Source organism: Megalops cyprinoides, chromosome 17, assembly GCF_013368585.1.
Source record: "Megalops cyprinoides isolate fMegCyp1 chromosome 17, fMegCyp1.pri, whole genome shotgun sequence".
NCBI lineage: Eukaryota > Metazoa > Chordata > Actinopteri > Elopiformes > Megalopidae > Megalops > Megalops cyprinoides.
The window spans coordinates 29,924,644-29,946,761 of record NC_050599.1 but is presented as its reverse complement, the minus strand read 5'-3'; the positions used below and the strand labels follow the sequence as shown (position 1 = coordinate 29,946,761).

Here is a 22,118-nt window from a genome sequence, read left to right as displayed (position 1 = left end):
TCATGGACATTACACAGCCAAACTGGGCTAAGACCAAGTCTGGCCAGTGGCCCAGAATGAAGCCTTCCTACTTCCTACCTTTGCTTCATGATTCACTGATTCGAGTGGCCTACTCAGTGATGCCAACAAACATTTCCCTCTCAATGGGGGCCCTCATGAAGGAGGTGGGGGTGGGGTGAGGGGGAGCAGGGAATACTGAAGGATGTGTGTCAGATTGGTTCCAGGAAGCAGAATAAAACTGTGGGCGAATCCCTTCTTGTCTATCTCACAGTGTACTCGTTAATGCTGCAATCAATCCATCTCTGGTGAAGAGCACTTGAAGCCCTCGGAAATCACTTGCAGGCCCCTGGTGCATTCAGCTGAGTGATTACTCACCATAAGGTGCAATTATCAGATAGTTACCTTGGAAAAATCGACCTTCATCTGTCCAGATGAAGCATTGTAAAAAGAGAAAAAGCAGTCTACTGTCCAATACAGACAAAACAAAAGCTCAGCCCTGTGCACTGGAGTGATAAAACACAGAAGACTTCACACTAAGTTGTCCTAAAAACATATAAATTCATTTATTGAGTGACCGCAAAAGTGATCACAAAAGACACTTCATATCCAGCTGCAAGCAAAACCTTGTCTGACCACATGCCAAAAATTACAGCACCTCAATCTTTTTTTGCAGAAACTTTAATACTGTGATCACTTCCACTGTATTATCTTTAAACCTCTACATCTTACAAAAAGTAACAGAATATGTAAACAGTAAATCATTAATTATATTCTTTAAAATAGACATGTTAAAATGAGATCTGTGAGAGAGTTTTTCACTTGGGAGAAAATGCAACACAAGAAACACACTCAAACTTGCATTTAAAGGCAGCACACACAGGAAGCAGCAGTCCAGTCTGCCTTGTCCAATCACAAGCAGACATTTCTGAAACCACACTGAGGCCACAACAGCTCAGAAGAGGAAGAAAATAGAAACAGTTCTCAAAGGATTCCACACAATGTGTTTTTCTGACTAATCATAATAATCATATATACAAAACAGACTTTGTGCAAATAAAATTTAAAAACAAAAAATAAACATTCACATTTTAAAAGTTATTGAAAAGGCAGAATACGCTAGTAAATGCAACTGAGCCAGAATGCAGACATACAAAAAATGGATAACAACACATTTGCTGAGAATGGACTAAACCCTGATTCACTAAAACAAATAAAGCTCACTTGCTTGCTACAAGACTAACATTGATGGGAATTCATTTTGTATTGATTTATACTTTGCAGACACAAAAATTAAATGAAGGATAAAGATGATAAAACTGACTTTTTGTAAATGTAAAATAGTTACTACTTGATCAAAAATAGGAGACCAAAGTGTCCAATATTCCTAAGATGTTCACTTGACCATCTAAAGTGCTCAATGCACCATCTGAATTGTTCACTTGGCCCTGCAGTGTTCACTACACCCTCTGAAGTGTTCAATAAATCCACTGAAGTATTAACATGGCCCTGCAGAGTGTGCACCTAACCCAGTAGTGTTCATGAGGACCTACAAAGTGTTCATTACACCTTGTGAAGTATTCACTAGACCTTCTGCAGTATCATGGCAACAAAATGAAAACTAGAGGAAAGGTTCTCCCACTTCCAATGATTCCTAGAACAGAATCAATGCTTAGCTATAAACTATTCATTTCTAATCTAGATGGGGACAGCATTTGTGAGAAATTGGAAAATTACAACTTCTGCACCTCAATAAATCTTTTTAAATTGCCACAAGTCTTGTGTACACAATACTCCGTGGTGAGTAGACTGACCGTGCAGATCACCCAGCAGCTGTCTGAAGCTTTGAAAGTAAACCATGAAAAATCAATTGACTGCTGACTGCATAACCACTCCACGGGTGCAAGTGTTGGGGGTAAACAAAAATGCGAGGAGTTTTAACAATATTTACAATTAATGTACAAGCCAGACAAGCTCTATAGTGTTGCCCACAGGATTAACATCTGCAGTTTTAGCAGTCAGAGGGTAACAGAGTATTAGTGTATGGATTCAGCCTGCCTGCCACACCTTACTAACTGCTCCTAGTTGGTAAAAGAGCTGCTAATCTCACACTGTCCACACCTCAAACTCACAGAACCCCAACTTTACCAGACAAAATAACCTCACTCTTCTACATTGCAGCTTACCCCTAAGGATTTCTTCAAATCATTTTCTTTTTCCAGACATTTAAGAGTTCTCCCTTTAGAAGTGTAATGGGATTTGTTTGAGAATGCAGGCAACATAGTGAATACATATTTAAGCATGTGGTAGAACGTGCTGAACTGAATCAAGGAATAAAGGGAACATTCCTTGCCAGGAGGACACAAGGCCATCTTGGACCGATCCAATGCCTTTGAATGTGGGCGATACAGACATAAATTGATTTTTAACTAGACTGTTATATTTTCTGTTCATCACTAGATGGCACTGTAGCTACACAAAAGCAGGCAAAGGTAGATCACCACAACCACAAGCTCCACAGATATTTAAAAAAGAACATTCAACTGAATCATCATTTAAAAAAAACTCAAATGGCTACTGAACTCATGAAACTGACTCCTCTAAATTAACTATACACCTTGACATCTGTTGAGTTGAACGCATAGAACAACTTGGCATTTCCATATATAATACAAAGAAATAAATTCATCTGTAACTATCCAAACATGATTGCTCCACAATGTTATATTCTTAGAAATGGCCAGGCTGGGAGTTCATTCATCTCCTCAGTACCTTGTACCACAGACTCACCACATGGAGATGTAAAAAATCCTTTCCCTTTTTGACAAGGTGCAATTAGAATAACCATATCCACTTGACCATTAACATTCATTATTATCTTATGGCCCTCAAATGATCTGTCTGTCTGCGTAATATTGAATGAAGCCAGATATGTCATTATGTTACATCAAAATAAAGAGCTGTAATATCACATTGCACCCTGGGATTATAACATTAGATATACCACTGCACGCTGGTATCTGCTATACACTAGAAACCCCCCCCCCCCCTCCCAAAAAAATGCTTCAGTGCCCGTCAGAATGCTGCGGTAAGTCGTGGTGAGTTAGGCTTCCACATGCAGGGGGAGATCCACAGAGTCCTTCAGGAGCTGTGGGCCAGTCAGGTCTGGGATGAAGAGGATTGGGCATCCCAACAGCCTGCCTGCATCCCTGGGGATCACCCAGACCCTGGGACCAAAAGGCTGGCCAGGTCTAAGGCCTCCCACTCCTGATGGAAACAGAGGGAGACAGAGGTGACAGAGAAGCAGGAAGGAGCAGCTTGCTTAGGAGGACAGCTCTTCCTGCAAAGTGTCCACAGGTGTAAAGGACAGGGACAGCTATCTGCTAACAGCAGGAGAACTTTTTTGTTCATTTTTGACTTTTTTTTGATTGAGTACTGGAAACACCAAGTACCCATAAGAAGGCCCTTCAATGGCTGCTGTGTAAGACCCAGTTAAATATGTCCACATTCTGAGACCTGCAAGAGGGAGAGGCCAAATCTTCAGTGACTGTCACAGCAGGGAGGGACTGTTGCTCTGAAAGAAGAGGTGGAGAGTAACACAGAGTGGGGCTGGGGCCACTGGGCAGTGACCGGTCAGGGCTGGAATGGGGTCATGCAAGCTGTGGCCCCACAAGGCTAGGGGGGAAGAGGACAGCAGCTCTTGGTCTCTTGCCTCCCTGAGGCAACTAAGGCCTGGACTCTACCTCTGCACAGCTCAGTTCATGTCGATGGTGTTGAAGACCCATTCGGTGAACTTCTTGAGCTTAGCTGAGGCATTCTGGGATTCCTCCTGCAGGCGCTGGTTGTCCTCCCATAGGCTCTGGATCTGGGCCTGGAGCTTGGCCTTCTCCTCCCGCTCCTACAGACAGAGACAGAGGACCTGGGAAGTAACACCAGCCACAAGCTACATAACCTACTGGGCTGAACCACACAACTCAAGCTGGAATGGTCTTGGGCACTAAAGATTCATAATGCAGTGTATTTGTGCTCTTTAAAAATCCAACTATGATACATAAGCCAGCTGTCATTTCCCACAGGAGAAGAATGGAAGGATGTGACCCCAGCAGCGTGGTGCATCATGGCTGAATGGGCAGCCTGGCCGATGGCCTCTCTTACCTTCTTTAGCTCCTCTTGCAGCATCTTCACCATGGCCTCCAGCTGGGTGACCTTACCCAGCAAGCTGCCAGGGGGCTCACTGCTGGAGAGGAAGAAAACTGGCCAATCAGAACCAGAACTGCAGGGATGAGCCATGCCCCTGCCTTCTCCATAAGCCAGTCTTACCTGTTCCAACAGCCCCTTAGGTTCTTATGAAAAGATCCTCCTAAAATTGCATTTTTCTTCTCCCATGAAGTTTGAGCAAGAACTTAATGAGAGAGAGAATTCTGCAAAGACAGTGACTGGAAAAATGCACCTCCTCTCATAGATTTGCTCAAAAGGAACTTAGGCATATTACAGAGCTACTCTCCAGAGAAACTGAAGAACAATTGATAATCAGGAAAGTATCTGGTATTTATAAACACCTTTTGTTCTTGAGTATATGTGTAATAAACACCTTTTGTTCTTGAGTATATGCGTAACATAACAATCCTTTTTCCCTTATTGTAGATCATTGCTGAAGGACAGTAATACTTCTAACTATTTGATCTATTGAAAAATATATTTTAAAAACACACTGTCTTCCCCCTCCTGTGTCCAGAACCCTTCAGCCACTTCCAGCTTTTTGTTTCCATGGTTACTCAGAAAATTTCTCCATGAGATATATTCTTGGTCACATCAATATCACTGGCTGGTTTTGACTGAACAAATTATTGGAGTGTCCTACATTTTGAGGTTGCCCAGCAATATCCACATTATCAAGGACGCCCTCACCTGCAGTACACAGTGATACATTTGGGTTACAAGCTAGCTGCTATTGTATGTATCGGAAAGTTACCTGAAAAACTACATAAACATTGGTTTACTGGTCATTACCTACCCTACAACAGTCATTCTAAACTCCTTATATTTAAGCCATTTGTGACGGTGCCGTCACTATAGTTGAGTATGCGCTCTGACTGTCATACCAACAAGCTCTTTGGCATCGCGGTCAAAGTCACATGTTTGGTACCCCGTAGACCCGGGTTTGAGGCCGGGTGGGGTGACTGCTCTCGCCCTTCGCTACAAATGGTGTCAGCAGAAGTGGGATGGCTTGCCGCAAGGCCATCGGAGGCGTGCCCTGTGTGTGAGCCGTATGAGGGACCCCCAGGTTCAGTTGATCCTGGTGTGTGAGGGACCCCAGAGATGGGTGAAGCACGGTGTGAGGGACCCCAGAGATGGGTGGGGCACCCTGGGATGGGAGAAGTATGGCAAGGGAATGCGTGAGGGACGCCTTGGTGTGAAGTGCATGGGCTTCCCGAAGGGAAGGGCAGTGTGAAGGAGTGCCGTCACTACGGTTGAGTATGCTCTCCGACTGCCATACCAACGAGCCTGGCTCTTTGGTGTCGCGGTCAAAGTTGCATGGCTGGTACCCTGTAGACCCGGGTTCAAGGCTGGGTTGGGTGACTGCTCTTGCCCTTCGCTACACCATTGTTTGTTTCATGTTACATTTTTATGAAGTTCTTGATATAAATATTTGAAGAGATTGAGGGGGATTTTAAAGACATTAACTTCTTGACTCTTATGAAATTAATAAAGATTTTCCTACAGAACAATTGATCATTAATAACTAATCCTACATAATATTTTCATCAGATGGATCTCAGAAAGCGTTTGGTGCATCTTGCCTGGAGGCTTCAGACACATAGAATGCTGATACTACCCATACACACTAAACAGCGCATACCTTGCTGGGGTAAAAGTCAGTACTAATCCCAAGTATAAAATCACACTAATGCTGGACCCTTTACCAGAACCACTGTGTCTGACAGTCTGGACTGGGTTCAGTTCCATGTGCAGATACCCACCCATGGGAAGGTCTGGAAGGCAGGGCAGCCTGCAGCTCAGCATGCTGGGGGCTGGAGGCAGAGCTTCCTCCTCGTTGGTTCCCATCTCGGGGGGCGAAGAAGGAGGAGGAGCTTCGGACTAGGAGAGAGAGAGGGTGAGGGGGAAAATGATCACTCTATTGAACAGACATGACGACACAGAGACAGAGAGGGTCCAATTAAATGAGAAAAGTGACATTGACAGGCAGTGTGAGAGGCTGTCACCAATCACCAGCAGGCCCTGCCCTGTCCTGCTCTCTCACCCTCAAAGGCCTTGGCAGCGTCCACCAGGTTTGTCCAGTCTAGGCCACTGTCTGTATCAGCGTCCGGCAGGGGCATGAGGCCCAGGTCTTTGGGTGGCTGCTTCCGGCGGTCATGCAAGTCAGCAAGGGAGGTGTCTGAGGCAGAGAGGTCACCTGCACAGAGGGGGCAGGACGATAGCGTTGTGAAGGCGGAGTTGGGATGCTCTTGGGGGGTCCGACTCTGCTACTACACACCTCCTGCTCTGGGCAACCCCTCACATCCAACACATGCTGTTCTGGAACCTCATGTGTGATGCCAACACTGTTGGAGTATTCCATGTTAAGGCTGATTCATGCTTCAAATTTGCATGCACTGTGGCATAGTGGTAGCAAGCAGGGTTCATAACCAAAATGTCACTGGTTCGATTCAAATTGGCCAATTTGCATTCCAGATGTGACAATATTCATGAGTCATCAAATGCAGCAATTCCGGTCATCTGCATAGCAATTCACACTGTTACAAAATCTGGGAGTTGTGTGCATTGTTACTCGTTACAACATTGACACACCCAGCCTCAAGGGTTTCCGTGACATGCTACTATCTATTCAGACTTCAGTTTCAGAGAAATGCAGTTTGTAACCACTCTTTTCTCTCAGTGTAACCAGTAGGAGCTTTTGAAGGACTTATTTTCTGTACATGTCTGGCATGAGCACACAAGTGCACTTTTTCCAGGGGGACCGGCCACCTATGTCAGCCAGGGCAAGCCTCACCATGCAGGGTGACGCCCAGCTTGTAGGATGGGCGTCGCAGGGGGACCCCGCGGGTGGTGGGTGAACGCGGCACTGTGGAGCAGCCAAACAGCATGTCGCCTGACAGCACCTCCTCCAGGACAGAATCTGCCAACGACGGCAGGCGCTGTCCCCGGTAGATACTCTCATCTGACAGCGTGCGGTGGAGGGAGCGGCGGTTTGAGCCCGGGACTGGGGACGAGGGCTAGGAGAGATAAAGAGGGAGAGAGAAAGATAGATAGAGAGGGAGGGAGGGAGACAGGTAGGGAAATAGGGAAAAAGAGAGAGACAGATGGAGTTTGAGATTGGAAGAGACCACGATGGAGAGAGAGAGAGAGAGGGCGGAAGAAAGCCGGTACAGAGATGTAACCAATCCTGATTCTGTCACTCAGTACTTTGCAGCAGCACTATCTGTTGTAATAAAAATTCAACCAAAAGATCAATCTGAGAAAATGAGACAATCTGGCAAAAAGAGGGTTTTCAGAAAGATAAAATGCTTCTTAAACAGTTTGACTCTATAGTGGTGTGGAGGTGGTATAAGGTCAGGGACAGGGTTAGGGTTAGCAAAAGGGTACCTGTCACTCCTCCCTGTGGGGTGAGAGAGTTAGGATTAGGGTAAGGGGTACCTCTCTCTCCTCCCTGCGGGGTGAGGGGCTGTCCACAGTGATGAGCTTCTTCAATTTCTCGTCCACACTGGGTTTGCCCTGGCGCTGGGGCGAGTGCAAGTCTCGCTCAGGCACTCTGTGATGGGGCTGCCCACTCTCCGGACTGTCATTCTGATGGCGCCTGTGGGACAGAACCACACAGCACACTGACTGCTGCTTCCAATCACATTAACCATGACTCCTTCAACATTAACACTGACCCCTGCTGTGGTTACATTAACACTGACTCCTGCAGCGTGCCACATTAACACTGACCCCTGCTGTGGATGCATTAACACTGACTCCTGCAGCATGGTGTATGAACACTGACCTTTGCTGTCAGTGCATTAACACTGACCCCTGCTGTGGGTGCATTAAGACACACTCCCATGGTATCCCAACAGCATGGTGCATTAACTCTGCAGATTAACACTGACTCCTGCTTTCCCAACCCTCCTGCTTACTTGCGGGTGTCACCAAAGTCCACAGAGTTGATGGTGCTGCCAGGTTTCCTCCAGCCAATCAGGTACTTGCTGGTGGCACCCTGCCGGGGGTAAAAGCTCTTAGGGCCGGGAGCAGTCTGGGAGGATGGAGAGGTGGCAGTTTCCTCACGGGGCGAGCTGCGACTGGAGGACAGGACCATGGGGCTGCCAGAGTGCCGGGAGCTCAGGGCACTAAGGGAGACACCAGCCACATGAAAACACCATCATCACAGAGAGACTGGTCATATCAAAACATCACCTACCCACAAAGAGAACAGACTACAACATCATCCCTATACACAATGGGCTGGTAGGACTGGAGAATAAAGGTAGCATGGATAAGTGTAGGTTGTTGGGACTGCAGGGAAGGTAGGTTGGGAAGGTAGCATAGTAAAAGATTAAAGGAGTAAAGGATGCTGGGAGAGTAACAGACAATGTGTGGGAGTGGAGGACGCAGAGATGAGTGGCTTAGGATTTGGACTATGTAACTATGCAACCATCCAATCAGGGAGCACAGCTCCTCAACAGACATATTTACTGGCATCTATCAGATCAGGACAGTGTGTTCTGATATGGTCTGGATTGGGTTGTGTATTCTGATGAAGTCCACATTGGGCTCTGTGCTCTGATTTGGCCTGGAATAGGATGTGTGTTCTGTAATGGTCCTGATCGGGTCTGTGTTCTGATGTGGTCTGCAATGTAACCTACTATACGTAGTGAATCATGCCATATTCAATCAACAAGAAAACACCGTCAAGGACACAATGTATCTAATGTATGCTTCTACTGTCTGAGATTCCTCAGCCAGCTGCTGAGAAAAGTCTGATTCAGCTGAGAGACACCAAAGCACTTCTATGCAACTGCATAAAGAAGAAATGTTTTGATGCTTAGCACATGCACAAGCCTAATAGTTCCCCATTGTCTCATATTTCCTTTGTCTGGGAACAGTGAAGCATGGGCTTATTAATTCAGAAAGGCATTTCTAGCAAGGATGACACTACAGCAGTTAAAGGCCACAACTCCTGCAATTAACTGATTATTTGAGATTTGGAATTATTATTTAAAACTGTAAGGGACTACACTGCATTAGTGTCAGGAAAAAGTCTGCAGAAACACAGCTATCATTTCCTAGAGTGTTAGCGTTGCCCCTCGGGGCAGCCTTTTTTTCAGGGGGTTGGGGGGGTTTACCTGGAGTGGGATGACATGTCCCCCATGCTGTAGGAGCTGCTGTCCCGCATCAGGGGGTGGGCGGATTTGGGCCTGATAGGGCCCTCAGCAGCTCCAGGCGGGATGGGTGACTCAGCGGCCGGGGGGGACCTTTCCAGCATGCGCCGGCCCCCCTCAGTGGGGCTGTGCCAGGGGGACGTGGACCTCTCACGGGGCCCAGGGGCCCCTGGCGCCAACAGTGAGCTGGAGCTGCCATGCACCGCACCATATGAGCCGCTGCCATCAATGCCACTGTCTGACAACGCCCCCTGCAGGATGCCGCCCCCGAAGCCATTGATCTCAGAGTCAGCTGGCTCACCAGGACCACCCCCCATGTCGTACCACTTGTCCTCACTGTGGGTGCTACTGGAGGCTGTGCTGGACAGAGTGTTGCTGCTGGAGTGGGCGGAGTAGGGTGACTCGGACTGTGCGGGACAGGGAGGGGGCGGTCAGGCAGAACACTTCCTTTACACAAGGACACTCTTCCTATTCTATTGAAACACCTTTCCTCTGCAGTATACATAAATATAGTAACAGTTACGCCACAGGCCAAGGGTAATGTATGAAGAGCTCCCTCACCTGGCTGCTCTTTTTCGGGGACAGATGAATGACCTGCTCCTGCCTCTGAATGCGAGGGGCACCAGAATATGGGGGGCCCGACTTGGTCACAGTGTCTGAAACACACACAGGAAGTTGAAATTACTGCAAGTATAGGTGCAAACACATGCACTCTCTCACACAGACACACACAGACACATGCACAGACACTCAAATATACACACGCATGCACACACTCACATATGTACCAACACACATGCACACACATGTGAGCACACACACACAGACACCACTGCTTTCTTGACCATCTTGCACATCACACACAGCCTCAGTAGACTTTACAGTTATATCCCTCTGCAAGCGTCACTAAGACCTCATATCTAAAAGCAGCCCAAATCTTGTGTGGTTCCATATTTACACTACTTAATCTCTTTTATGAGGATGTACCTGGAGTAAAGGAGGAACAATGTTATGTAACTGTGCAAATCAAACACAGACATGCAGATGGCTGCAGAACACTGAGAAATAGCGCATTCTGTTCCAGAGGCATGTATGAGGTCAGAGAGATGCAGTGGTCTCTCACTACAAATGGGTCTGCCGCTCTCTGAAGCTGGGTGGATTCAGTGACTTCCCAGCATGTATTTGCCCACTTCTTTGATGGATAAAATGGAGGCAGGGGTTTTGGCATCAATCCTGGGGGCTCCCAAAGGGAAACATCATGTCTGTCACCTCCCATTTACCAGAACCAGCAACAGGGGTTAGATTCACACACATGTAAAAACACAGACTATCTGAGAATGGTAATATACTGACTGCATACAGTACAGAAGACCATAAAAATAAGCCCAACAGCAACAGTCAGTCAGAGCCAGACAGATTTCTCAGAGAAAGCAAGGTGATGTTTTGACAAGGCTGAAAGGTGAGCAGAAGAGGGGTTTACACAGATCTATGTCAGGACTGATTTCTGTGGTGGATGAAACATCCAATAGAGGACAATATGTCATGCACCAAAGGGTTCCTGATACAGACAAATCGGCTTCACAGACTCTTCAGGAAAGATAGAATAGACTGAGAGGGGATGGGACAAATTATGGAAAAGGAAATACACAGGACAGGAGGGCAATGAGGAGGAGAGAAGCCCTCCTATCTTAGGACAATTATAGATCAGTGTTAGGCACTGTGTGACAGCTATTGTGATGCAACTGTGATGTAAGTCCAGAATGCATCTGGTGCTAATGGTTGCTCTTGTCAGCCAGTTTCCTTGTGATCATGTGCAATGATCAGAGATGTTGTATCTGTTTTTAAGGCATTTCCTCTTTACTGCCTTACTGCACTATATCCAAGGGCAGCTCTCTAAGCTGAATTGTATGTATCCTGCAGAGACAGCCTTGTACAGCTGTTTTATGTTTTCAACATTAATAACGAGGATTCCTTTGGGTGATGAATAAAATTATTACGTTTGACACTGTTCCTGTGTGAGTCCAGTTCAACACAAGCAGCACAGCAATCAATCCCTAACCTATACAAACCAATACAAGTCCTTTGCCCTTCACAGTAGAGCACTGTGATTGGTTCAGATCAGTGTGTGATTGACAGCACATGGAAGCTCTACCCATTCTGGGGTTCATGCAGCCTCTGTCTCCTGTTAGGTATAACAGCAGAAAGCTTGGACTTAAACTCAAAATTCAGAGGTCTGGACCATCAATGTTCTAGAGACCTCTGGAGACTAAATCTCTAGTCAGCTGAAGTTATCCTGCCAACAACGTTCCACTGCCCCACCCCCTCAGGTTCTGGACTCATTCTCACCTGCTGATCCTCGGTCAGATCCGCCCCTGGCTCCGCCCCCTTCATCTGCCTTCGGCCAGCTGGGCATGGACTTGCTGCTGCTGCTTGTCTCTCCAATACCTGGCCTATCCACAGAGACAGGGGAGTGTCTGCTGCTCCCAAACCTGAGAGACACACACAGGTACACATATACGCACAAATATACAAATACGCACAAGTACACATATACATATGTATGCACACATATATACATATACACAAATATACACACATATGTACACATGCACAGCCACAAATATACAAGTATATACTCACACACATACACACATAAGCACACATATATATACACATGCACCGGTCTTCTTGTTCATCCATCATAGATAATGAGACGTGCTATGGTCATCATCGTGTTTTTGGTGGGTGCACATATGGCTGAACAGACTAATCTGAGCCCGGAATTCTCTGTGGCACACTGGACAGGTCAGGGAGTATGCAGAGCTCTGAGGTACAGCCACAAGTCCTTCCTTGGCAGATTTGCGCTGCTGCCTCTTCAACATGGCACAGGAGCTTCTTCTGCTCACAGCGGACTGTACCTTCCTGGACTTTTCTTCTCCAGGCAGGCCGGTTCTGAGCTAGGGATTCCCAGCTTTTCAGGTAAAATCCAACGCTCTTCAAGGAGGCTTTCAGGGTATCCTTGTAGTGTTTTTTTGGGCCACCTTGCGCTCGCTTGCCAAAGACGACTTGTTTTGGCAGTCTCGTGCATAGCATTCTGATCACGTGACCAGTCCATCTGGGCTGTGCCTTCGCAAGCAGGGTGGGGATGCTAGGAATATTGGCCCTCCTGAGGACTTCAGTGTCAGGGATTCTATCCTGCCACTTGATCCTCAGCAGTTTCCTCCAACAGCTCAGGTGGAGATGGTTCAGTTTCCTGGCATGGCGCTGGTATACTGTCCAGGCTTCGCACCCATACAGAAGAGTTGGTAATACAACAACCTGGTAGACCTTCAGTTTAGTCTCCTGCTTGATGCCAGTCCTTTCCCATACCGAGTCACACAGACGTCCAAAGGCTGCACTGGCTTTGGCAATCCTGATGTTAACTTCATCATCTATGTGCACAGCACGAGACAGAGTACTTCCAAGGTAAGTAAACTTGTCAACAGCTGAAAGCTTTTGGTCGTTCACAAAGATGGTGGGCTCAGTGTAGGGTTTTCCAGGAGCAGGTTGGTACAGGAATTCAGTCTTCTTTGTGTTGATTGTCAGGCCAAAGTTGTTGCAAGTTGAGGAGAAGTGGTTTATACTGGCCTGTAGTTCTTCATTTGAGCCAGCAGCCAGAGCACAGTCATCAGCAAACAAAAGTTCTCGAACAGTGACTTCCTCCACTTTGGTTTTAGCTTGCATCCTCCGCAGATTGAATAGCCCACCGTCATAACAGTAGATGAAGCTAATCCCAGTGTTGTTGTTCCTGAATGAGTCTTGCAGCATGGCAGAAAACAGCAAACTGAAGAGCGCTGGCGCTAAAACGCAGCCTTGCTTCACTCCATTTGTGACTGGGAATGGATCAGAGACTTCTTGCTGGTCTCTGAGCCTGGCCATCATGCCTTTGTGGAGTTTGCGCACTATGCTGATGAACTTGTCTGGACACCCATTTCAACTTGAGGCAGTCTCGCAATTGCCTCCTCATTTATGCATGATGGCTGATTGAGGACTGTGCTGAAGTGCTCGGCCCACCTTTTAAGTATTTTGTCCTTCTCTGTGAGGAGTGTTGTTCCATCTGCACCCAGGAGAGGAAGTTCCTGAGTGTTGTGGGCCATAGATCTGCTTGAGTGCATCATAGAAGCACTTGGTGTTATTAATATCAGCGTAGGACTGAATCTCTTCAGCTTTTGTGCACAGCCAGGTGTCTTGCATGACTCTGAGTCTCTGCTGAACAACCCTGCGTATGTTGAAGAAGGCAGTTTTCTTTAAGCTTGAGCTGCTGTCATTCAGGAACGCTTTATGCAGGCGATGTTTTTCATCAAGGAGTGCTTGGATTTCTGCATCATTCACATTCACACAAACCAATCTTGATGTATGTGTGTGAAAACACCAAGTGATTCAAGGGCTGTAGAATGAGGCACAATCTTGAGGGCAGTCCAGTCTGCCTCAGCATCTGTATGCTCAAAGCTTAGAGACTCCAGATGATGGTGTAGAGCCTCAACAAAGGCCAGTCTGGTGTGTTCCTGTTGAAGGCGAGTGATGTTAAGACGCTTGACACGTCTTTTTCCTTGGGGGCGTCTAGGACGCTTGATCCGGAGGTTAAGTTTGGAAATGATGAGACGACGGTCAGTCCAACATTCAGCACCACACATTGCCTTGGTCACCCTGACATCTTGCCGGTCACCTCCTCACAATGACGTAGTCAATCAAGTGCCAGTGGTGTGAACGTGGATGCATCCATGAAGTTCTCTTGCGCTTTGGTAGTTGGAATATCGTGTTGGTGATGAGCAGGTTGAACATGTTTTCAGTAGCAGAAGGTTGTTGCTGTTACATTTTCCAATGCCATGTGCACCTATGACTGCATTCCATGATTGATGGTCATTTCCAACTCTGGCATTAAAGTCACCAAGTATCAGAAGTTTGTCAGAGCTGGCTGTGCCAGCAATGATGACTTTCAGGTCATTGTAAAACTTGGCTATGATCTCTTCAGCGTTGGTCATGGTTGGGGCATAGGCACTAATGATGGTGGCCTCCTTTTTGCCCAATAGGTGGAGCTTTAGGGTCATTAAACGGTCATTTATACCCTTGGGTAGACTTGCCAGTTGGTCAACCAGGTGGTTTTTTACTGCAAAACCAACACCTGCCTCACGTCTCTACTCCTGCCCATGTCCACTCCAGAAGAACATGTAACCGGCACCCACTTCAGTCACCCGTCCAGTATTGGCCAGCCGGGTCTCACTAAGGGCAGCAATATCCACATTATATCTGGCTAGCTCTTTGCCCACGAGGGCAGCACTTCTCTCAGGTCTTGATGGCGGTTCCATGACTTGCGCAAAGAACTTGGATTTAAGTGAGGGAGATTTGCGCAGTGTCAGCCTCACTCTCTCGACCAGCCCCATCTGTACCCAGTAGCAAGACATAGTCAAGATGACTGGAGGTGGTCCTGGTTGCAGTGGATGGCCCAGAGACCCTTAGGTGGAGTTTCCTCCACCAGGGGTTCTACACGCCCCGACTCAGACAAGCTGAGTTGTCTGGGTTAGTTAACCAACCCCGGGGTTCGGCGTTGGCAGCTGCTGACTGTATCGACTCACCAGGGATGTTGAGCCTGATGTGCGCCTACGGTAGCAGCTAGAGGGTCGGCCCAGATGGAGCAAGCCGGAGGCCACAACTAGCTGGTCAGACACAACATGCACAGGTACACATATACACACATACACACACACACACAAATATATCTCACATATACACATATACAGATATATACACGAGCACAAATATAGACACATATGCACACATGCACAAGCACAAATATACACACATATACACATATGCACAACCATTAATATATACATATACACCCATGTACACATATGCACACGCACAAATATACACATACACTCACGTGTACAAATGTGCACACACAGCCACATGTATACACAGAGATACACGCATACATACAGGCCTCACATGAACACACATACATATAGTGACAAACATACAGACACACACACTCATACACACACACACGCACACACTCACACACTCACACACACACTCACAAGTTCATCTCTGAATGAGTCATTACAACGCTGTGGTCTTGGTTATTATCAACACATCCTCATAACCCTGTAATTGGGTGTAATCAGAGATTTCCAGAGAAGTGTTAATAAAAGGTGGACTCCTTAAAGCTGCTTTGGACTAAGGAGTCTCATTAATACTGATGTTCCTCAAACAAAAATAAAACCAGGTAATTGGCACAACTTCTAACACCACAAAAACTATGCAGGCTTTTTAAATATACATCCAACATTAACAAACTGCTATGTTTATAGTCTCAAGTTTCCACATTCTGTACTTACAATCACTACAAAAATCACTTAAAATCACTTAGCACCATAATGACAGTATTACACTATAAGACAGGAATAACAAAATTTTACAGAAAGAAAGAAAAGAAATCAAGCTTGCACTAAATAAGCCATTCAGGACATGTTCCCTCTGTGCTCCAGGGGCCGAGAGAACATAATCCATGCCCCTAGTTAAGAGTTCTGCAATCTTACCCTTCAGGCATGGACTTCTGGCGCCAGTGGGCAGGGCCTGTGTCGCTGGAGCAGGAGAGGCTGCTGGGAGAGCTGCGATTGTGTGGAGAGCGGCCAATCAGAATCGAGGAGGCCAGACCGTAGTTCTCAGAACCGGGAGAGTTCCTGAGAGGGAGCAAAAGAATGGTATAAGACAGAGGGAGGGAGGGAAAGGAGAGACAGGACAGAAAGAAGGAATGTCTCATTAACCCTCTCCTGTGGCTGAGCTGTGCACTGTGCCTCCATTGCAGGTTGGGGCCCACCTCTTAGGGTCCAGGGGACGGCCATCGCTGGACACGCTGCGTGGGATGGCAGGCCGCTCAGCAGACAGGGTCTTGCCCATGCTGCCCCCAAGACTGACAGCGCGGTTGGGCGTGCCCCCGTGGCTCTGGGGGGAGGCGGTGAGGGACTGCTGTGGACTGGATGATGTGCGCTGCCACTTGTTGTTGTTGTTACGGAAGGGGAACTTGTACTCAAAGGGCACGTTCTCTGAGCTGGACTTGTAGTCTGCCGCTGGCATACTTTTCAGCTCTGAGCAGCCCCTAGAGGAGAGTTGGGTTAAACAATAAATGCACAATACCTCCCAGCAACTTCTGCAGGAAGACCGTCACACACTATATGTACTACATCTCCCAGTAGCATCTGCAGGTGGGGTGTCATACTCAGAACTCATAATATCTCCTACTTACCTCTTCAGGAGGACTGTCTCACACTATATGTACTACATCTCCCAGCAACCCCTCCGGGAAAAGGATCAAATGCTGAATCTCCCTGCAGGGTGAGAGGTGCCTAAAGGCATACATAGCAGCGTAGGAAGTAGAGGTGTGAGGGCATGCTGTACCTGCGGGGTGTGGAATCCTCATGCGGTGGGATGATCACCACCTTGACGGACATGGAGGTGCGCAGCATGTCAATCATCTGTTCGTGGGACAGTGTGGCCACGGACACCTTGCAGATCTCCACCAGCCGGCTGCCCTGCCGTAGCCCCGCCTGCCAGGCATAGCCGTATGGCTCCACCTCCGCCACAATGCCCTCGTAGTTCACATGGAAACCTAGCTGGCCCAGGCCGTTCCGCCGCAGTGTCATCTCTGACGTCTCGCAACCTTTTGTCAGGAGCTGGAGGGGACAGCCATGGCCAGCATTCAGACACGGCCCCTACCCCATACTCAAGGTCACCTTTAACCCTGCTCCATAGTAAATGTTACATTGACCCTTCCCTACATTGAACATTACCTTAACGGCACAGGATACAGACACGGTCCCCACCCCAGTCTCAAGGTTACATTAACTGCCTGCGATTCAGAGATGATCCTTACCCCACACTCAACATTAAATTAACTGCACATGATTCAGACAGGGTCCCTACCCCACACTTTAGCAGTCAGTCAGAAGGCTAGGCTTTTATACTGCTGTACAGAGGCAAAAGTATAACAGGGTGAAGCAGGGTGCAGGGGGTTTGGGTTTGGACAGAATGAGAATGGCTTTAGAATCAGTACAGACAGACAAGAAGAATGTTGACATCTGAGATATCCATCTCAGGCCTTCCAGAGGCTTCTGGTAGCGTAAAGATGTGTGTTTCCAAGTGTCCCAGAGAGGGTGTGTTTGTACCGGTGCAGTGTGTGAACATTGATGATTGTGGAATAGGGCAGTCACACATACGCACACATCACAGCTGTGCTATCTGCTGCTGGCTAGGGCCAGGACTTCAAGGGGAGCTGCTTTGTGTTTCCCATTGACATGGGCTTTCTTCCTGCAGTTCATTCACAAGGTACACAAGGTAAATGCTTCACTAGCCTGCTCCAGGCACAGACTTAGCACATGCAGGTAGCTGAGTCAGTCTTTCATAACACACATCTGTGTGCAGGGGTCAGGGTTCAGACTCCACAATATGGATTCTACATAAAGAAACAGGACGACTGCTAAAACACCCACAATACTTCAGACAACTACAACTACTTCAGAAAACACAACATTATAAGGGATCTTTCACTAAATGGGTGGCTACACACACACACATTAAATGTATGGACAAACAGATACAGACATGCACACGTGCATACATACACAAACATGCACACACACATGCAAAAATGTGCATACATACACAAACACACACACACACACACACACACACACACACACAAAACATACACATAAGAGCTGGGTGGAGCTATGAAAACATGACAGTATTACCACTGTGATACCATAATCATGAATGTGATCACAGCCCTCAGTATGATATCATGGACTTGAGTGAGATACTATAATCATTAGTGTGATATTATAACCCAATGCCAAGGCTTTACCCAGCTAAGACCTGAGATCACAGAGGATATATAACCCCCCTTTCGATGCAATCTGAAGGTCCCTCTTCAGTGATGTTAGCATAATCACACAGTAGCACGGCAGCTGCTAATTGTGAGAACCTTGTTTTTGTGTCATAACGATGTAAAGTGCAGCTACCAAGATGCACACAACAAATGTAAAATGAGTAGGGCTGGGTGATATAGCCGTCGCAATATATCGCACAGCTATTTTTAGCGCAATGACAGCTATCCCCGGTATGTGGCATTAGGTTTCTTCCCGTATGTTTTTTCTCTTTAGTCATACCTGATGCGGGAGCACACCTCCAGTTTTCCGAGGCCATGTGAAATGCTTCCAGGGGAAAAAACGCCACTCATATCTATTCAATGTTGATATCACAGCAACAGCACTATGCTGCTTCCATGTGGCAGATAGAAACACATGGCTACAAAGATAAAGAGTGAAAACATGTGCTATGTGTTTATCAAAGCTAATAGGTAAGTTAAATAACATATAGATACAAGTGACCCCGCCCCAGAAGCATTTCAATGAACTTTAGAAGTGTGCTCCCGCATCAGGTATGACTAAAGGGAAAAAAATACTGGAAGAAACGCCACATACCAGGGATAGCTCTTATTGTGCTAAAAATAGCTATGCAATATATTGCGACGGCTATATCGCCAAGCCCTAAAAATGAGTATTTACCTGTTATCTTCCCATCCAAATCATTATTTGCAATTAGCTTACTGCATGTGCCTCATCTTGCTGCAGGCAGAATGAGACCATCATGATGACCAACAACATTAATGTCTGTAATCTATCCCATGAAAGCAAGCACAGGCTTGTTTTCCTATAATCAATGGTGTGCTGATTGATTAATCTTTACAATATGTGGATTGGCCGTAGCTCAGTAAGTTGAGCCCATCCGGATGATGTAATGACCCATGAATATATACATCATCGCATCACACATCACAGCATTGAGTGACTCAGTACTCTTCTGAGAAGCTACAGGTGCTCCATGAAGACATGGTGCCCCCTGCTGCTCTACAGTGGAAATGGCAGCTGATCTTGAGACTGGGCCTTGCTCATCCTTTACCTTTTCCACATACAGTAGTGTTATTACAAATACCATGGCAATGTCCATTTGTGCTTCAGTCTAATGACACACACATGAACGATGATGGTGCTTTGGTCTTTGTTACTGCCTTACAGTAAAGGCCAAAGCTGCTAAAAAGTGGTGCATTTCCAAACAGTTTAGTGCAACGGCTCACCTGTACACACACACACACTTCCATGTCTCTGATACTCACCTCCAGACGCTTGACCACCTCGCGGAAGTCCTCTGTGTTGTTGTTGATGGAACGCAGGGATATGTTCTCCCCATGCTCGTAGTAGATCTTCATGGAGGCAGGGCTGCCCATCGTCCAGCCAATCACATCGCGCACGGCGCAGTTGAAGACCACTGCCTTGGCCTCCTGGTCCACCAGGATGAGCAGCTCACTGGAGATGGCCAGGAGGGCCTCCAGCTCACCACCAGCGCTGTGGTCCTCAGCGTGCACGGGCCAGGTGATGGCACCCAGGCTGCGAAGCTCTGCCCCTGCGTAGGGCCGGCTCTTCTCCTTGCGTTTGTGCGCCAGAGAGATGAAGGGGAACTTGCCTGATGGGTCAATTGGCGTGTTGGTGACATGGTGCTCAGCCAGATCACGCAGGTACTCCTGCCGTGTGCGCATAGCCATAGCGCGGAACTTCTCTGACTTGTGGGCGGCGTTCTCCGCATTGATCACCTTGGCCAACAGGAAGTCCCGGAACACGCTGGACTTGGGGAAGGTCACATCCTTGGGGATGGGCGGGCCGAAGGAGGGAACATCCCGGGAGCGTGCCACTGCCACGCTACAGAGAGAGGCCATTAAAAACGCTGGCACCTGGGGTCTGGCTACAACACAGGGATCAAGTTACTGGCAAATTTAACTCTATTCTATTTTATATTTCTCTTTTCTATTTTAGCTGTATTTGTAGATGAAAAAATAGGAAATTCTGACTGTTTAAAAACATTGTCATTTTGCAGAATTAATATTTTGTCTACTATATAGTAGGACACAGACGTGTATACTGTGAGTGCTAAAGTAATTAAGAGTCCTTACAGAATGTCCATGTTTGAATTCCATTAAAGATAATGAGCATATCTGCCACATCACCTCATCACGGATCCACAAGCTACTAAGGAAATGAGAACGCAATACCTCAGATGGTGATAGCTTCAGCACTGGACCCAGTACAGGTCTCAGAGCTGCCACACTGAAGCTGACATGGACGCTTCCATCACATATGCCACTCCAGCACTATTACCACCTTTAAAGTGATCTGTCTACTGCTAACAGAAACCCCAGATTGTATTCATACTGCACCTTCGGTGGAGGTCATAGTGCTCTATAGTGAGGTGATACAAATCACACTAATCTGTAGCCCTCATGTGAGTGATGCAGTTGTGTCATTTTGCACCAAAACACTCACCACATCTCAGCTGAGTCAGAGGTGATCATTTGGAAAATTGAACTGAATACATGGTCAGACAGACCATTTGGCCTGAACTCCAGGGAAATCTCTCAGAGGCAGGTAGGAAGTCTGTTTCACATCTTGCCTGAAAGCTGGATGCCCAACTGAAGCTCCGTCACTTCTTTCTTTTTGGTCTACTTGGTACAGAGGCAAGACTGCCACCTACTGGCCAACCAACACCATTTCCAGCAGCCAACCTTGCTTTCTAAAGAGATCTCCCACCCAAGTGCTAAACAAACCCACACCTGCGTAGCTTTAGCAGTCAGGCAGGAGAGAATCACAAGGCTGAGTGGGTACTAGGTATACAATTCATCATCCATTCAGAGCCTGCACCTGTTCAAGTCTCAAAATGTCTGCTAACTTCATTTGTTACTTACTAGCTCAAGATGGCGATGTGCACATACGCAGCGGCTTTGAGCTCCTGTAATTCTTGTTCTGTAATTTCATTGTCCTGAATAACAACAATAAAGCTCTCTTATCTCTTATCTTTCAACAATTACTGGAACTTCAAACAGAAGACCCATCTTCTCCTAGAGGCTCCCTGCACTTACCAGACTGAACAAAGGGCTTGATTTAGGTGTTCTGTTGATCTGAAGAACAAACAAAGCTCTAGGAACCTCATACTAACATCTCAAAGAATTGTAAATTATTATCATCAGCTCTCTGATTTTTATGTACCAGGACAAAGTAGAAATGAGTTGAGGACTCTTGCTTGGGGATACAATGCACTTTAAACTAATTATTCAAAGCATCTGATTTTCTTTCTGTCTGGGTATGTTGGCTGAAAATATTCTTCTGAGCACACAAATTCCATCTTTCAAAAATAAATCTTCTGGTTTTCATATTACAACTTGTCTCACAGGGGCTGTAGGAGAGGATTTGAAGGGCTTATGTCTGAAAAATAAACTAAGCCCTGAAGTGTGGGTTTCCAGTTCAACTTTGTGTTCACATCGGCCCTCTCCAGCCCAACAGCACATATGGCGTGCTGGGATCAATCTCACTCCCTCTCTCTCTCTCTCTTGATCTCTCCATTTTCCTCCCCTTTCCTGCCATCAATCTCTTGAAATGGATGTCTGAACCTTTCCTGTGCTGTCCGGTATGCCAGGAACTCGGGTGGTTTCTGTGGTGATGAGAGCCGAGACGCGGTTTGTTCCAACTGAGGGGGGGGCAGCTGCAGCTATCCATACAGTGAGAGGGGAAGAGAGACGCATACAAAGGAGGGATGGGGAAGCAAAACAAATGCCTTCATCTGGAATCAGACATCTTCTTTAGACAAAGCCTA

The 22,118-nt window shown here is 46.8% G+C and overlaps 1 protein-coding gene across 5 annotated transcripts in view; it reads right to left on the bottom strand.

Moving 5' to 3' along the window:
* Positions 1–1,230: 1,230 nt before the first annotated feature.
* LOC118792089 (signal-induced proliferation-associated 1-like protein 1) overlaps positions 1,231–22,118 on the bottom strand; it is an 83,276-nt gene continuing 62,388 nt past the window's right edge. For 2 of the 5 annotated variants that reach the window (XM_036549795.1, XM_036549796.1), the window contains 14 exons: positions 19,594–20,173; positions 16,818–17,092; positions 16,240–16,518; positions 15,959–16,102; positions 11,724–11,866; positions 9,939–10,033; positions 9,342–9,784; positions 8,136–8,345; positions 7,654–7,813; positions 7,010–7,232; positions 6,260–6,412; positions 5,979–6,096; positions 4,153–4,234; positions 1,231–3,895 (listed from right to left, as the gene is read on the bottom strand). In XM_036549795.1, the coding sequence (XP_036405688.1) occupies positions 3,752–3,895; positions 4,153–4,234; positions 5,979–6,096; positions 6,260–6,412; positions 7,010–7,232; positions 7,654–7,813; positions 8,136–8,345; positions 9,342–9,784; positions 9,939–10,033; positions 11,724–11,866; positions 15,959–16,102; positions 16,240–16,518; positions 16,818–17,092; positions 19,594–20,173 (3,049 nt within the window). In that variant the 3' untranslated portion in view covers positions 1,231–3,751. The remainder of the gene's footprint in view (positions 3,896–4,152; positions 4,235–5,978; positions 6,097–6,259; positions 6,413–7,009; positions 7,233–7,653; positions 7,814–8,135; positions 8,346–9,341; positions 9,785–9,938; positions 10,034–11,723; positions 11,867–15,958; positions 16,103–16,239; positions 16,519–16,817; positions 17,093–19,593; positions 20,174–22,118) is intronic. The other 3 variants (XM_036549798.1, XM_036549799.1, XM_036549800.1) reach the window with 3 other exon arrangements.